This window comes from Ailuropoda melanoleuca, chromosome 7 (genome assembly GCF_002007445.2).
Source record: "Ailuropoda melanoleuca isolate Jingjing chromosome 7, ASM200744v2, whole genome shotgun sequence".
Classification (NCBI taxonomy): Eukaryota; Metazoa; Chordata; class Mammalia; order Carnivora; family Ursidae; genus Ailuropoda; species Ailuropoda melanoleuca.
Window position 1 is genome coordinate 123,026,825 of NC_048224.1, and position 18,854 is coordinate 123,045,678.

Here is an 18,854-nt window from a genome sequence, read left to right on the forward strand (position 1 = left end):
CCCATCTGCCATCTTTTCTGTCATTGTTTTATCTCTCTCTTTCTCCCCCTGGGCTCTGATTCAATTACCACTTGAACTTTTCAGTGTATCAGTTTGCTTCTCCATGGATTCCTTTGTGATTGGAAATTCTGCTACTGCATTTATTTTTCCTCTAAACCTCATTATCTCAGGCATCTCCCATTTTATCATTGTAACTTCCACATTCTGTTTCCTAAATGACTTGCCTTTCCACATATTCTTCATAGTCTAAGTACTTCAAAGCAATTTTCTAAATATTTCTTCAGTTCCACAGTCAAATCTTTTTAAGGGGTATTCTTTCCCCCTGAGTCTTCATGATAGGAACATGATGTCCCCTTTCCATTTTTACAGCATGATTTTTATTTGTGTGTATGTGTGTGTGTGTTTTCTGTTTTATTTCCTCCACTCCCTTTATTTAGAAGGTAGTGATGTTTATCCAAAATCAGGGTCTGATATCAAAAAGTAATAACCATTTTTCCATTTATTTGTTTACCTTCAGGATGAGGGCTGAGCTCCTTTTCAATCTGAACTGGAAAGCAGATTGATAGACACAACCCCTCTCAGTGGCCAGCAAGCATTTATTGGAATTAGCGTAACTAGGCTGAGGTGGATTCCTATTTTATCCTATCTGGCTCAAAGTACCAGACATGTTATCATGCTCAGCAGGCTCATAAGTGGGGGACAGGTGTGTGGCAAGAATGAGTACTATTTATAGATTATACATGTTACTGCTTTCTGGGCAGGGATTCTAAAGGAGGGCTGTGTTTTATTTGGACATTAAATTGAAATAGGCTATTGATACAGTGCAGGTTTCTTGTTTATTGGTAGTTCCCTGTTTTGCATTGTAATCTCTCTCCATTGTTCCCTAAACTTCATTCAAATCCCATTGTACTAATAAATAGCAACTTGAAACATGGGGAAAGGAAGGGAAAAGAAGAAAAAGAGGCTGAGTTCATGCCTGGAGGGGAGGGAGTGGTGGGAAGCAACAGAGGGTGAGAAGGATGCTGGGAAACCTATGTGATTGAGGTTATAAATTGCTTCTAGCACCCATGCTTCTCTACTGCCTCCCCACCCCCGACAAGGCTTTTCTTGAGGGAACCCCATTCCCAGGCCTAGCAAGCCCCTGATGCATCTTGTCCTTTTACTGTAGCTGCAGTTTCCTAAGGAGGCTACACGTTATGAGTTATGTGGGAGTGGCCAGTCTCTGGCCCCTCAAGAAGCAAGACTGGGACGGTAGAGGAACGTTCTCTGGGATGCTGCCCGAGTGGCTCAGGGACCAGGCTATTGGGAGCCAAATACCATTTTGCATGATTTTTATAAGGAAGAAATTCTTCTGTCTCATGAAATAAAATATGGATAGGATGATTTGACTTATTGTTCTTATAATCTACATATTGAGTGTCAGTTTTAGCATTGTTCTTTTTTCCTACTTTCTTTCCTTCCTCTTCACTAATGGGAACTTGGATGAGACTCCATGATAGACTACCAGAAGCTGGACCAAATCAGCATTCAAATGAACTTACACATTCATGGCATTTGTTACCGAATTCAGGAATGTTTAGACGTGACTCATAACCTTTATAAGGACCGATTCTGGAAGAGACAAACTATTGCCTGAAATTGATTTTTCAGTTTACTTTTGTATCTGTCATACATTCACTCAGATAACAAACATATATTGAGTTCTCATATTCCAAACATGTTGCTGTGATTAAGACAGACACACTCCTTGACCTCAAGAATTTACAGTTGAGAAAGGAGTTGCAGACATTCAACACATCATCGTGAATTGATTACTTAGTTACAGTAGTCATACAGGCATCCAGAAAACTAGGTGTTAGCAAGCAATAGTTGAAGTGAGAACAAATAACGTAGGAGGGATACCCTGGTTGGTGGTTGTATGAGTATCTTGTGGCTACTGTGACAAATTACCACTGAGAGACTTAAAACCACAAAAACGTATTCTCTAATAGTTCTGGACGTCAGAAGTCTGAAATTCCTATCACTGGGCCAGAATCGAATTGTGAGGCCAAGCTCCCTCTAATGGCTCTAGGGAGAATCCATCGCTGGCCTCTTCCACCTTCTGGCATTTCTAGGCTTGTGGCAGCATCACTCTGATCCCTGACCTGTGATCCCAACTGCCATCTTCTTTTCCTTCTATAAAAACGAAATCTCCGCCTGGCTGCCACTTAAGGAGATATGAATGATTGCATTTGGGGCTCACCCAGATAATCCAGGGCAATCTCAACATCCTTGATTTAATCATTTCTGCAAAAATGTTTTTAATGTTTAGTGCACCAGACCGAGGGAAGGGTCTAAAAGGATAGAACTTTCCAGGCAGGGAGGTTGGAGTGTGTAAACCCTCCGAGGTGTGGCAGAAATCATTTAAGTGGCTGAAAAAGGGTAAGAGGGGAAGTATAGAAAGTGAGGGAGAAATCGGCCACATTTGCCCAGAGGTGTGGAATCTCTCAGCCATCTGGGCCAGAAATACCCGTTCTATTTGGACTTTGGAGGCTATCAGAAATGTCCTACATTCTGTGCATGTGTATTTTTCATATACCGAGTCAGCCAAATGTGTTTTTGCGGTATACGCAATCATTAGGAATCTAAAAGTCCCTGGGTGCGTATAGTTCTGTCTACGGAACTAAGTCCAGCTGTTTTCTGCACAGCACAACTGAGTTTGCCAAGAAATAGCTGGAGAAGAAATTTTCTCCTATATGCAAGTGGAAACATTAAATTCTGTTATGCGAGTGGATCATTTTCTAGGGACGGTGTGATAGTAGGAATTTGACTATGGTCTAGTTAAGATGAAGTATGGGCAAAAAGCTTAGTTATTTCCCCACCTTCATCTCCTCCTTGCTCTTCATAATAGCTATGATTTGAAACCTATCAGTTTGTATTTTGAGATTCAATAGACCACAAAATGGAATTGTTGGACAGAACTTCAAGCTGGAATTGGAGACGAGATTGAAACTGGATATTAAAACTGATGTGTTATGCTCAAATTCTAATTGCTTTCTAAATACTAACTACTGCAGGATTATTTTTGTTAAGAATAGCTATTTATAAAACTTTAAAACTTCACATCTCTTCCGTGGGCCCAGAACTCCAGTTTTTTGCTATTACAAATAGAAATAAAGTACATAGAAATATTTTTATCCTTTTAGTTCTTGTTATTATGCCTGGCTTTTCCTAATTCCTATGAGATTTGTTTGATCATGTCTAAGAAAAGAGCAGACAGAGAAGTGTTCATAATAAGAGCTACAAAATGCTGTTTTTGACTCCCTTGTCAGGCTCCCATCGCCAATCCAAAAATACATAGACTATGTATCAAGACTCTCCAATTCGTAGAGCATTGATGATGGGCCTGCTTTAAACTTTGAAAATTAAATCTACCAAATCATTTCCTTTATAAAATGACAAAACACATTTTTTTCAAAAGTGAGGGAAGAAAAAAGAAAATGACCCCATTAAATGTAGGATGAATGAACCTATTAAAAAACATTTAACTGTCTGTCATTTAAAATGTGTCTCACCATTACACCTGCCCTTCCCCTCTCACTGGTGTGTGTTTGATAGTAAATTGCTTGTCCTGTTCCCATATGCCCTGTAGGATAGTGGAGGCAACGAAGTTCTTCAGATCAGACCTCTGCTTTGTGATTTATCTCAAGTCACTCTGACCTTGAGAGTCTTTGTCTATGGTGCTTCAATACATTATCCAGAGAATATATTCTTTGTGAGTGGTGAAATAAAATATCAATTAAAAACAAAAATAAATTCAGGGAAATATTAACCATCTGCTCTTCTAAGTTCTCCAAGGCCACATTTTCCCACCAAGTCAGATAACCAAGTCCCCGTAGAAATGCCTCCTCAGAGCTAAAATTTAACATCACAAAGGCAACTCTTAACAAAGATACATATAAAAAAGAATCATGTGCACTTAACACCTTTGAAACCTTTGAAATTGCTATTGAAGATAATTGTGGTTGTATGGCTCATTGTCCGTTACTTAAAGACTCCTGTGCTGTGCGTGGGAGTTTAGAGATACCCAGCTGCTAACAGTTGCAGATACTACTTTCATGAGCTGATTGAGACCTGTCTGAATGGGGAGTTTCCTTTTAGCCTTCACCATTGAGAGGCTTAGGGCTGGGTTTTAGGCTGAAGTACAGTGTCTCTTTCCTAGGTCTCCTTATATAATTGTCATCTGCCTCCCTTCATTATTCTGTCATTGTGCCCTTGCTTTATAGTGCCTGTGCCTTTTATTATTTTAAGCTGTCTCAAGGGCTCTTCTGGAAATATACAGTACATAGGTGCAAAATGATGAAATAAACATGCCTCTTCATTTGTTTTAAAACATGCTTCAGTTGGACTAGATGACCTCTAAGGTCCTTTCCAGCTTTAAATTTATGTTACTGTCACTAAAGACAGACAACAAATCTATTAGGCTATAGGCCAACAGATGAATGCCAAGTACTATATTCCTGGTATAGGTGTATTTCTTTTTGAAAGCAGAGTGCTAGATTCAGCAACCTGCTAAGGACCGCCGCAGTCTTACGCTGATAAAACAAGAGAACTGGTTGCTAAATAAAACAAAAAAACAAAAGAAAGATCTCAGTTAAAATATCTTTTCACTCTTAAGCATCAACAAAAAATAAGGAGAAAAGAGAAGAACGTAAATATTTCTTTTGAGGCATTTATATAGATTCAAACGACTAAGTTAGGTCCAAGAATATAGCTAATTTAATGAAATTAGTCACATTTGAATATTGTCACAGTCTTGCTACCACATTAGCATTAAGTGTGATTAAAATTTATTCTGTGTGCCTGTATGGGTCCCCAAAGCATCAGCTGTCAACACCTTCATAATAAACTAGCCCTTCGTAGCTTTCAGGGAACTTTAACATTCAGAGCAGGTGGTTGAGCCACTGCTTTGAAAGAGAACAAATCATATTTTAAGATATAATTCCTGTTTATATGAATTTAGAACACAGGAAATTATCAGTAGCATTGTTTACTTTTGCTAGTAAGATAAAAGTCATTTAAAATACATAAAGTACTGGATACTATGGACTGAGAATTTCCAAAGCCGATTAAAATATTTTCCTTAAGGGCGACTGAGTTATGATGAGAAAACCCAAGCTATAATTTAAGAGATGTGCTTGTGAAATATAAATATTATTTTATAGTAAATAAAATTTCCCGAGAGGAAAATAGATTATGACTTCAAGGATAGAGGTTTATATGTAAAGTTTATTGATTAATTGACATCCAAGGGGAAATTCATTTTCATACAGATAGCTTCCAATTTCCTGACATTACTCTGTGTAGTGGGTTGAATATGGTGGCCCTAGGACACCAATACACACTGAGATTCAGAGGTTCTTTCTCTCTGATTTTATTATGTTACCTATTGGTAAGAATTACCTAGCAGTTTCATTTGAATGGTATGTTAGTAGTCTTAGAATTATTGTACCTTGCCCTAATTTTAAAGTATTTATGGTGTAGTTGGTAGTTTTATATTTGCAATTTAATTAATGTTGGTGTCAATTACATTTAAAAAAAACTGTATAAGATACTAGGAACTTTTAGGACTTAGTAATGTCTAATATATGGTTGGTTAAATGAAATTTATACCCCAAATAATTTTGAGTGCTTTTTGGATCCAAATAGTATTTATTAGTATTCAGATAGTAGTTATCCCTTTTGTAATATTTTACTTTCATATAATGATATCAAACAGTGAAGTGAGACAGAAAATCAGTACAAAATGGTAATTATCAATTATCATTAATCCATGAAAGAGAGCTCATATCTTACTAAGAAGAATTTAATTTTGAAATGTGTGCCTTGGAAAATAGATGTTAGTATAACATTTCATAACTTATATAACAGTATGTGCAATTGATGATAGCTAGAACAGATTATTTTATTTTATTTAAAGGATTTCATTTATTCATTTGAGAGAGAGAGAGCAGAGAGAGAGAGAGAGCCCATGAGCGGTGGGGAGGGGGCAGAGGGAGAGGGGGAAACAGAATCCCCAGTGATCGGGAAGCCCGATGCAGGGCTCCAGCCCAGGATGAGAGATTATGACCTGAGCTGAAGGCAGATGCTTAACTGACTAGGTCACCCAGGCTCCCCAGATCTGATCATTTTAAATTAGACAGTTACTTTGAAGAAAATGAGAGTAATAATTATAAAACAAACCATTATTATTACTTGCTTTGAATTTTAATTTTTAATTTATTTTATTTTGTTTATTTTTTTAAGTAGGCTCCATACCCAGTGGAGCCCAATGAGGAGTTTGAACTCACAACCCTGAGATCAAGACTTGAGCTGAGATCAGGAACCAGATGCTTAGCCCACTGAGCCACCCAGGTGCCCCTGCTTTGAATTTCAAAAATTTAAAACTATAAAAACAGAGCCTTTGCTATACTTAAGGTATTTATCATTTCTCGGTAAGATTAGGGAAGGGTTAAGAGAAAGGAAATAATTTAAGCAATGTGCTATTTTTTTACAAAGGGGTAAGGTAACTTTTAATGCAATTTTTATTAGGTAGTCAACATTTGTTGAAGTGAGAGCCTCCTAAACACCACTGATTTTTCTAGTCACTCGTTTTTCATGGGGAAATATCATTTTTCAGGTTCACACAGCTGCTTATTTTACAAACTATCTTGAAACAGCTTACCTGTGATTCACCTGGCTAAACTAACGAGCACAAATTCATGCCTTGCCAATCAGAGTTAGGGTGGAGATTAATATCCATTCTTTAATGAGGTCCTGTTTTCTAAGTCTTTCTAAACATGTTCGTATTATTTATTGTAGGGATCTAGACATTCTCTTTGGGCTGCTAAAGAAAGCATGACATCGCCATATTAAAATAATGTTAATGAGTGTTATCCAGAAGATATCACAAATATAGTATCTGCAGCAGGAAATTAGTTATCTCTCAATAATAATAATAAATACCATAATAAGGTGTGTATGCTTTCTATTTATTTTGACTTCATTATTTAAGTTCAGAAACCTAGAGCTCAAATTTAGACATTATTTATCTATAATGATAAAGCCAAATAAATAGTGGAGATTAACTTAAAAATGGTTTGTGGCTCCACCAATGAAGTGAGATAGTGCAGTCACAAAAGGTTTAATCATTTTGAATTGATTCTACAGATGTCTCTATTCTCTAAATCCCCCGTAAGCCTCTTACCTACCATGAAAGGTTATTCCCATAAACCTGGCACATAAAATCAATCATATGACTTCTTTCGGTTCTGAGATTTCAAAGATTAAGACCTTCCGTGTAGAAGAGAAGTGCTATATAGAAGCTGAATGTACACAGAGCCACACTCAGTAGTGGTATCCAGTGTGACCCAAATATTTGGGGCAAATTTACGCACAAAAATATCTGTGGTACTTACTTTCATGTTTGCTGCCAGAACCAGGAAGAAAGGCCCAGAAGTGGTTTGAAAGAAAAATTTGTTGTTGAAGAAGAGGTTCATTGATAAATACATGTAATGTTCTTCCCAGACCTTTTTACTCAAGACAGCAACATATTTGCCAGAGCCGAAGACACTCCACTGTTTTGCCTTCTAGAATTTAGGAGACTCAAACCTCTGGAATTTTAATATATAATCACCTAGCCAAGTCGTAGGCAAACAAATAAACAAAACATCTGTTAGTACTGCTATCACTATTACCACCACCACCGCTAACATGGTCCCCATTCTCACTCTTTAACCTCTAACAAGGATGGTGATGATGGTAAAAAGGAGAAAGCCTCTGATCAGGTGTTTTCCTCATTTCATATTAATTTTGAAGTTCTTCTATCCTGTCCCAGTGAAGTTATCAAAGACTTCTAAGACAGACCACTTAACAGTTTTGTAATGAATTCCAGGGTTAGTTTCCAAATATTTTTTCCACCTGAAATTGTACAAGTGCACATTGAAATACCATACCTTTGATGTGACTCTGAAACAAATTCTACTGCATTCTGAATAAAGTGAAATTAATACCAACTAGTAGGGCATGACATGAGTTTCCAAGAAGAAATGTTGGTGAAGTCAGGAGAAATGACTTCCTAATGACATACTGTGTGTGGATTTATTAGCACTTCTTTTTAATATTTCATATGTTGAACACAAAGAGAATTGGAATCTTGTTAATCATCATTTTAAAACATCTTTATAGAATGTAAATATATCAGTGCTTGCCTTTTTTCCATACTAATGAAAAGCAAGTTGTACTTGGGGAGCGAGTATTCCTATGAAACCGCTGTCATCTATTACCAGACCTGCTTAGAAGAAATAAGCACAGATGGTGGGTCTATTACTTCTCTAACAAAAAATGTGCCTCTTTTTTTGGTGTGTGTTTTATTCCCTTCTTCTAGTTGAAATGCAAGCAATTTTTCAAGTCAAGAAACCTCTGTAGGGATCCTTGAAATGTTTTATCCATTACTTGTACATTTAGAAGGAAAATGTGATTAATGATTTATTAAAATTTCATAATAAAAAACTCAAAAAGTTCTTGTTAGAAAAATTCTTATTTGATTAAGAAACCGTATATTTTGCATGCAGAGTAAAGGCTGCAGGGAGTAAGTTTTTGTAACAAACTAGGATCTTAAATTACTCATTTAGTGATGACAAAACCATTTAGCCCATGTTAAAAATACCTGTGTGGATCTTTTATTTATACATGGTTCAGTGAAAATTTTCTGTGGTATACATATTAAGAAAAAGAGCACAAGGAGTTTTTAATGTAAGTGTTTTATTTGGGTTGAAAATACATGCACACGATGAAATATTCAAATCTTAACTGTACAATTCAATCCCCCCCCTTTTTTTTTTACACAAAATGATCATTCTTGTGTAACCAGGACCCAAATCAAGGAACATATTAGTAGAACTCCAGAAATCTACTTCAACCTTCTAGACAGTATCTCTTAGAGTAGCACTTATGGTGATTTAGAACATTGATTTATTGTTAAACTTTTATAGATGGGGTCATAGAGTGTGTTCTATGTCCTGCTTCTTTCATTCAGCATTTAGCTTATAAGATATTGTGTATAGTTATAATTCATCCATTCTCATTGCTATATAGTATATCATTATATAAATATACTCCCATTTATTTTTTCATCTTAATTCTTATGCACTGTGGGGTTATGTCCAATTTGGGGCTATTTTGAGTAATACTTCCCTGAGCATTCTTTTTTTTTTTTTTTTTTTTTTTTTAAAGATTTTATTTATTTATTTGACAGAGATAGAGACAGCCAGAGAGAGAGGGAACACAAGCAGGAGGAGTGGGAGAGGAAGAAGCAGGCTCATAGCAGAGGAGCCTGATGTGGGGCTTCGATCCCATAACGCCGGGATCACGCCCTGAGCCGAAGGCAGACGCTTAACCGCTGTGCCACCCAGGCGCCCCTCCCTGAGCATTCTTATACCTGTCTTTTGGTGAGCATAGTTGAGTATATCCCCAGGCCCATGGGATTGTTAGCTTTATACATGTCAAATATACATGTCAAATAGTGGTTTGTATCAGTTTACACACCCAACCACAGAGAGAGAGGGCTCCAGCTGCTCCATGTCCATGCCAACACTTGGTATCATCTGTCTTTTTCATTTAAACTATTCTGGTGTGTATGTACCACTATTGCCTTGTGGTTCTTCTTTACCTGATGAAAACAGAAAGGAAAAACTTATTTTTAGAAATTATATTTCACTTGAAGTACCTTAAATGCCTTGCTGCAGTATTTTTCCTTATTTAGATAATACGTAAGAATAGTAATACTGAACTACTGAATCATGCACTAGTTTGGAATGAGATTCTTAATCAGTTGTAATTGTGATAAAATTTAACTGCGTTACCAACTGTGACAGTTAAGAGTAAAAAATGTGAAATTCTTCAGATTACTGTGACATGACATTCCTGCATCTTGAAAGAAAGTTCATGGTTTGTGCATAAACCAAAATGCAACAAAAGTGATAATTTACAACTGACCCTTGAAGAATGTGGGGGGGTTAGGGGCATAGTCAAAAATCAGTGTATGACTTTTGACTCTCCCGAAACTACAAATAGCCTACTGCTTGACCAGAAGCCTTACCGATAACAGTCAATTAGCACATATTTTGTATGTTATATGTATGATATGCTATATTCTTACAATAAAGTAAGTTAGAGAAAATAAAATGTTATCAAGAAAATAATTAGCAAGAGAAAATACATTTATAGTACTGTGTTTATTGAAAAAAAAATTCATGTGTAAGTAGACCCAAAGAGTTCAAATCTATATTGTGTAAGGTTTTACTGTATTTAAGATTAAGAGATGAGACTAAGTCTCCATTGCTCACATTATGTCTTTGTTTTTAGAGAAATAGGGAAATCTTATAGCAAACTTGCAGTCTATTAGTTTCTTTTCACCCCTCCAGCAAGCATTACTTCACTCTTTAGCTGGTAACACACAACTGTTCATTGAGATTTTTGAAGAAAATAGTACACATCCTTTTCTAATTATAAGTAGTAAAACATTCGAAAATGCTGTAGTTACAGAAAAAGAAAGATTACAAGAAGAAAAATACTTTGCACAAAACTGATTGTATCTCTGGTTTATATTTGTTGATTTCAGGACTTTTCATTGATAATTATTGAGTGATTATATTTTGGAGCTCATGTTCCCTGGATTCATACCCTTGCTGCACACTTAACAAAATGTTGCATCGGGAAAGTTACCGAACAAATTAGATTCTAGATCCCCAATCTGTAGCCTGGGAATCCTTCTAATATAAATATTATATGATGTATTAATCTTGATTCTTCAAGAAGCAGATGCCAAAAAGGGATTAAACTAAAGAGGGTTTTATTAAGGGAAATGGCTATCAGAGCAAATGGGATGGAAACCGAATAAGGCTGGAAAAGCTTTTACTCATGAAGCACGTGTGACCCAGAGTGAAGGGGAGAGGTAAGTTTGAGTGAAAGCATTCAAGCATGATGTGCAGCCCAAGCAAAGGTTAGCAAGGGCTTCAGGGAATCCTGAGACAAACTGGGCTCTCAGAAGAGCCCTCTGTCTTCCAGTGATGGTCCTGCATTAGTATCCTTGCTGAACACAGTCATTGGTTGCGGGCAGGTGTAGAAATAGATTTCAGAGCAAAGCAGCAGGTACTCTTAGTCAATTAAACTTTCTGTAGTTTGAGGTCTATAGGCACATTCTCATGGCCACAACAAATGATTATCATGTAGATAAATTGACAAACTCCAATGTAAGTATTTAAAACAATGCCTGAATCATAAACATGCATTTGTCCATTTATGTATTCATATTATTCATCATTATTAATAAGAAACACATTAATAAAAGAGCCACATGTGCAATCTGCTTGAAATATTTGGAAGAAAACTACAGTAGTGCTGAGAAGAGTTTAGAGAAGCTTAGTATTTATAGTTCACTTAGTTCCTCCTAAGTAAAAAATATTATTACGCATTAGTAGATTTGTGTAATTGATTTCCTTCTAGTAATTGTTATTGATATATATTGCCAAATCCCTAATGTGTACTGGAATAAAAAAATTAATTAATATCATTATTTTTGTCACATGCAATTGATACTATCAATATAAAAAGTTCCATCATTTAATTGAATGATCTAGTTAGTAATTCTTTGACCCACTTGTATAAATTAGTCATTTGGTTTGCAAAATTTGGGGAGGAATTGGGTACTCCTTAAAACTTCTTTTGTATGGCCATATTCTCAACAGTGGAACCTCCTTTCAACCGCTTTTCAAAGAGCTTCCATTGCTGTAGAAAATCCGGAGGGTTCATATGGATAACTGTGATACTCTGCTTAAAGAGAAGAAAGAAAAATTACAATAAACATAATATGGAAATGCTTGCTGAAATGTCTCCGAGGCCACTTTATTATGACTTCTGTTTAAACAACAGATTACTCGGAGGAGACTCTTAAATGGGGAGAGTACGGAATGTTCAGGGCACAGCCTCCTATCTCTTACTTTTCCCTATTTGTGCTCTGTAAATAGAAACCTAGCTATTCTTCCCTAGGTGTGTTATTCATATGCCTTTGCCATTTCTCCTGCTGGGATGTCATCCTTTGCTCTGGAGTTTACATTAACTATACCATCTAAGAACCTATTCTTCCCGAAGTACTTCAAGGGCTAACACAAGCAATAACTTCTTTAGTTTTTCCCAAGTGTCTTAGTCCTGATGGACTACTCTATATGCTCAGTGTTTACTACCCATGTTATCCCTAACCTCTCACATGGCATATACTGTTCCTTCTAGCTATCCCCATAGCATACTGAACCTCTCTTTCATTTGTAGGATTGTGACTGATGAATCTAAATTGTCATTTTGGGAAGATAGTAATTTGCAATGACTTTAACTACCTATGAAGTCACCCTATTACATACAACATGATTTACTAGACCCTTGTTTAGATAAATGTTGGTGAAAGCTGATTGAGTTTTGTCTACTTGCAAAATATTTTGCCAGTTTTAGTTGTTTATTTATAATGTTTATAATTTTGACTTTTGTAATCCAGTATGTAAAAAATAGTATGGGGACTCATTTATATACTCTATAAAATGAAGTCAATTGACCCAGATAATATGGATTCAGACATATGTGTAATTCAGCAAGACCCGTTAACAAAGTAGGGTGTATATTAACTTTCTTTAGTATATTGATACATAGTATTAAAACACAATTAATTTTTGGTTGGGTCTTTTGAGAGAAAAACATTAAAATAGTTTATATTTGCATAGTAAGCATGTTACCAAAAAATGTTGCAGTTGGGCCAGGGTCTGTTCCAAGAAAAAAAGCATTATCATACATTCTTAAAAGAGCAAGATTCGGAACTCAGGTGTGTTCAAATGGTTATGGCAGATAATAATATTCTGACCAGATTACTAAGTCCTGTATCTTCCACTTTTCACTTTATCAGTTATACTCAGCGTGTGGTTGGAAATGGAATCAAAGCCCAATCTGGAAATCCCGAAGTCAAAGTCAGAGGAACTGATCCCGTGATAAATCAAATTATTGATAAACTGAAGCATGTTATTCAGGTAAGTGCTGATACTCTATTTCTTGGTACAATCAATGGTAAATAGTAAGTAGTCCCTTTCCACTACATGCGATAAATCTATTAATCCTATATGATAGTCCTACCTAAACATGAGTATTGGAATAAATTATTTGTACCGAGAGTTTTAGAAATATTTTGTTGAGCAGTTTTCTTACAGAATCAATGTACAGGAGTATTTTAATGGAGGGTGCTCCGTGTCTGTGAAAAGGAGCCATAGCCTCAGCGTTTCAAGGTATAGTGAACGTTTCAGAATAAGCTTCATCCCCGATGAATGAGCTTGAGACATGGGGACTGCTGTGACAATTAGAGAAAACACAGACCATAGAAAACACTGAAGTCACTTTGCAGGCAACTCTCTGAGCCTTGCTGTGAAGGTTTTTGCTCCATTTTCATAAAAGTTAAGTCATAAATGAATAATAGGCATTTTTGTATTTATTTCCTGGATCACCTTTTACAAGTTACCTTGTAATCTACCTAATGACTGTTTTTGAAATACTTCTGTTTTATCTTTAATAATCTGTGATCAAGTATGTACTACTGTTTTTAATATATAGCATATGAAGCTTGCAAATTTCTATCAAAAGAGCATTTCACTGAAGTAATCTTTTAATTAGAATCAAATATTATTTACATGCTGTAATGGCCACCCTCCATTCTTCATCTATTGGAGTTCGGGGTAAGAAGGACTGTTTTTTAGGTATTCTTCTTTTTATAACAATTTATCTATGCATATATTCTCATTTTTTCTAAGTAAAACCTTGGATGGATAGTTGATTCTTATTTCTGATATTCTATGTCAGAAACTATACCTAAACATAGTACTGAGTTTTTATGAATATTAAAATACTGTAGGGGTGCCTGGGTGGCTCAGTAGGTTAAGCATCCAAATTGATTTTGGCTCAGGTCATGATCTCAGAGTTGTGAGATTGAGCCCCATGTGGGCCTCTACACTGGGCATGGAGCCTGCTTGGGATTCTCTCTCTCCCTCTCCCTCTCCTCACCCTTCTCTCCCTCTGGCTTGCACAGGCACACATTCTCTTTCTCCAAAAAAAGCAAAACAAAACAAACAAAAAAACCTAGAGTCATTGGTATGCTTTTTGTAGTTATTCTGCAAAACTCAAGTTTATAGAGGGCCAGTTCTTAGGATTCCGTTTTTATGGAAGTCTGTATCTTGATCAAAGAAAATGTAAGCGGGGGGCCCTATGTCCAAAACCATAGATCTCTCCCTTCCCGGTGGCAATAATGGTTACTTTGCTTTTCTATGACCAATGCATTGGGAAAACCGCTCTCACTCTGGATGGAAGAACGAAAAGTAAGTTCCAATGAGAAAAATGTAAGAGAAAAGTGGTGTTGTGACTAATAGTGAGTTAAACCTCATAGCCTCTAGTGAGTTAAGCCAATTCTCTCAGAGAGATACCTCCGAGATAAAGTAAGTAGGTGCCTTGCACTGCTAGTAGGCCAAGTACTCCGACATTTCTTGAACCTGAGTGGTACCGGGATTGTGTTAGGAGCTGAAGTGACCTTGAAGAAGGCCTCAGAGTGAGCAGTATGAGCTAGACCACAGCCTGGGGCAGAATGGCTGAAATCTGGATGGACAAAGCCTATTGTCCTCAGAAACAGTGATATTAAGCCCATCAGTAAATGTCACTCAGGCATTTAGTTGAAGGAAGTCACTCTTTCTAATTTTTGGATCCTTGATTTTCCATAATAAGAAAAACAAAGAAGACCTCCAGGTGATAATAATCTTGACCCAGTGAGAATCTAATGGGGCTTCAGGAAGATTTGGGATGTTATTTTAATTCTTGAATTTCCAGTGGCTCGATAAACGATCTCTTAGGAACTTGACACATAAGAGCCTCTGGAACAGAGATTTGTGTGCAGGGGATTTCTGGCAGGATGCCTTTGCCATCAGTAAAGGACTGGAGAAAGTACCACCGTAGGGAGAGAGCAATTGAACTGTATTGTGGTAATAATGGAAGCTTCTTCTGAATCCAATAGGAACTCTGGAGCTAGTTCGGCCCTTTCTGGTTGGCCTGAATTGGAAAAAGGCGGTGGGTTTTTGGACCAGTAATTGGATGAGGGCGACTAGGGTGGAGGCAGGGGAGTGTTAACTCAGCTCTGAATTGCCAGCAGCCAACAGTATTACCTGTAGCTGGAGGAACAAATGCCTGGTCTAGCTGACACCTCATAGCACCATGCACTGTAATATGGTATAATAAGGTATGCAGATCTAGACTGATCAGAAACACTAGTGCACATTGATCATAAAATCAAAAGAGCTTTAATATGAATCAGTTCCTCTCCTTGAGACAAAATCTTAGTGGTCTCCAAAGTGGTCTCCAAAGTGGGGTAAGCATTCCTGCAGAGAGTGCATAAACTAATCGACTGGAGGGCAGGAAGGAAAAATAGAACTTCAGTGTCTATTTATTTCATCTCATACCGTTAATTTCTTTGGTTGTGGGAAAGTGTATAAAATCTGTAACAGCGCAATGACACATTTGTATAGTGTAGAAATACATAAATACACACGCCAAGTAGGTGTGTGTTCAAACTGTATGGAATATATACATGACGAAAGCTGATGGAAACCTTGTTATGGGTAATGAGGATAGAGCTGCTATATAGGAAAGAGTCTACAGATATAAGAAAACATATCCACAAAGAAATAGTCAAAATATAAAAGTTTATAAAAACTGTTAGGAAGAGGGTTCACTGATATATTGCCCATCCAACGGAACATCACTGCCTTCTTCTTTCATTGGTTTTCAAGCCATATCTTTTTCAAGATGGCAGAGGGAAATAATCCCACTTTTTTTTTTTTTTAGCTCCTGTGTTAAATTGAATCCCATTCTTTCATCTTTATATTAGTGTGCAGATCTCCAGTTATTCATGCTTAAATTTTGTTCTAGGACTATAAAAGAATATGATATAAAATGCTACCTTTGAGATCTATCTCTTAAGGTCTATGGGATGAGGATTGAAATTTAGACTTTTAGAAAAGAGCAGAAAGTCATTTTGTACAGGTGTCATGAAAATGCCCACCTTTAATGTCTTAGAACATGTTCCCTCCTAAGCCAGCTGTCCTGAAGATGAAATTTTTGATTTTGCTAGACTTCTGACTGCTAATCGTATATGTGTGTCCTGGCAGGGATGGCTATTATACCATCACTATCAAGGGGGAGTTATGAAGACCTAGCATGGTGTCAAGTCTGAAAAGTTTCAGAAAATTGTCCTCTATACGCGGTAACTTCTTAATTTGGGAGTAGTGTGAGACAAAGGAGGAAGCACAAGTAGGAGTATATGTCAGAATCCAATGCACAAATAAGTCAAATTTGTGTGTTTCCACAGAATTCAATCTGTCTCTTACAGTGATGGATATTAAGTGCATTTAACAGTGAAAATGACATCTCTCATCATAGGAATAAACTAATATTCCTATTGTCCTTTTCCCCATATGTAAATATATGGAAATAAGCCAGCCATATTTATTAGCAAAATTGGCTCCATACATTAGCCTCCAAACTCCTTTCCTTTTGGCCTGTCATTGAGCTGCACTTCGTTTTCCACCCTGGTCTTCAAGGGACCTGTGGCAAAAATAGGTTTTTTTGTATTCGAAGAACAGAAGACCACGTGGCCAGAACGGAGTGAGTGAAGGGGAGAGAAAGAGAGAGATACTGTGAATGAAGGGGAATTTGGTAGACTCTAGCAGGGAGTTTAGATGTTATCCTAAGTGGTATGGGAAACCAAAGACTGTAGGCAGAGGATGATATAACTTAATTAATGTTTTAGAAAGATGATTTAGTCTTCACTTCGGAAAATGGACCAAAGTAGAAGAAGAGCAAAAATAGAGGCAGTAAGTAACAGAGGCAGAAAATCATGGTGACTGGAACTAGAATAAGAAGAGCGACCAATGTGTGAAGCAGGGAGACATAGATATACACGGGAAGGAGAGTTAATCAAGATTTGTTGATGGATTGGAAATGGGTTAGAGAGGGAGAAAGCAAAGATGTTCTCTTTGGTGGGGCGATAGTGTCATTAAATGAAAAAAGGAATTCTGGAAATGGAGCAAGTCTGGGGTTTAGTTGTTGGTGTTGATTAGAAATTATGGTTCTGGGGCGCCTGGGTGGCACAGCGGTTAAGCGTCTGCCTTCGGCTCAGGGCGTGATCCAGGCGTTATGGGATCGAGCCACATCAGGCTCCTGTGCTATGAGCCTGCTTCTTCCTCTCCCACTCCCCCTGCTTGTGTTCCCTCTCTCGCTGGCTGTCTCTATCTCTGTTGAATAAATAATAAATCTTTAAAAAAAAAAAAAAAGAAATTATGGTTCTGTTACTTGAAATGACTCAGACTCCCGAGAGGAACATCCAGAATTCAGGGGCAGTTACAGAGCAGGTGGTGCATATCTGGAAGCATCCGTGTTAGATAGTATTTAAGTCATGGGACTATGAGGTTGCACCTTCTTCCTAGAGAATTAATTTACAACAAAACTGTTAGGGGAGAATATAAAACAGCAGAATCATATGAAAGATGCGTATTCCGAAAATCTAGGAATGGAGAAAGCATTTATTAAATGTATGTGATACCACGTAGCTACTTAGACAGTTGATGTAGGACAGACAAGGTATTTAATAACATTAACTTTTCTTTTACTGAAGAATAATGTTCATTATAAGAAATTGAATTTTATTATTTTAGAAAATTTTATTTTTGAAAGAGTGGAAAGTAAATGTTCTAACACTTATAAAACAGCAAGCAATGTCAGGAAATAAGCCTTGTAGGCTTTTGCTGTACTTAATTATGCATATAATTAGATCAAAACTTTGACTGTTTTTTATAAAACAAAATGAGATCAAAGAGTGCATTTGATTTTGTGTCCCAAAGTACTCACCTAACAACATATAACATATTTGTTTCCATAGCATAAAATACTCTGCAATATGGTTTCTAGTGCATGTATATTATTCTATCATATGGAAGGACTATAATTTTATTTAATACCAAACTGAAGTTGTATATTTAGGTTGTTACCAACTTTTCATAATAATAAGTACTGCTAAATAGGAATATTCCTAAAGCTGAATCTTTTTTACAACTTTTTTCCCTTATGATATATTTCTTTTTTTTTTAAAGATTTTATTTATTTATTTGACAGAGATAGAGACAGCCAGTGAGAGAGGGAACACAAGCAGGGGGAGTGGGAGAGGAAGAAGCAGGCTCATAGCAGAGGAGCCTGATGTGGGGCTCGATCCCACAACGCTGGGATCACGCCCTGAGCCGAAGGCAGACGCTTAACCACTGTGCCACCCAGGCGCCCCCCTTATGATATATTTCTAGATGTTATAACCAAGAATCTGTTCATTAATAATCTGAAGTATTTTGATAAGTATTGCTAGATTTTTATCCAGAAAAATTGTAAGAACTTATGCATGAACCACAGGATATTTGTCAACTTTCTCAGCATTTTGAGGGCATAGTTGGGAACCTGGCAGTGATCATACGTTGGTGGTAGGAAAATCACATGGAATTCTAGAGACCAAAGTAGCAGTCCTTTAGACAGTCCTTCAGACATGTTAGCTTGAGCTGGTATCACCTGTGGGTACTCCAAGAATGGCAAAAATAAATATTTTGATTAGAAAATAGTTCATAAAAATTTTCAAGGTTTTCTAGAGAAAGATCCTAGCAAAAACAACTTTAATTTCATTTCATTGTTTAGGAAAAACCCTCTATTTTTAAATCCTACCAAGAAAA

At 36.8% G+C, this 18,854-nt stretch overlaps 1 protein-coding gene across 1 annotated transcript in view; it reads left to right on the forward strand.

The window, feature by feature from the left end:
* GPC5 (glypican 5) overlaps positions 1 to 18,854 on the forward strand; it is a 1,313,037-nt gene that overhangs the window by 398,501 nt on the left and 895,682 nt on the right. The window contains exon 5 of the mRNA XM_034665370.1: positions 12,968 to 13,088. Within this exon, the coding sequence (XP_034521261.1) occupies positions 12,968 to 13,088 (121 nt within the window). The remainder of the gene's footprint in view (positions 1 to 12,967; positions 13,089 to 18,854) is intronic.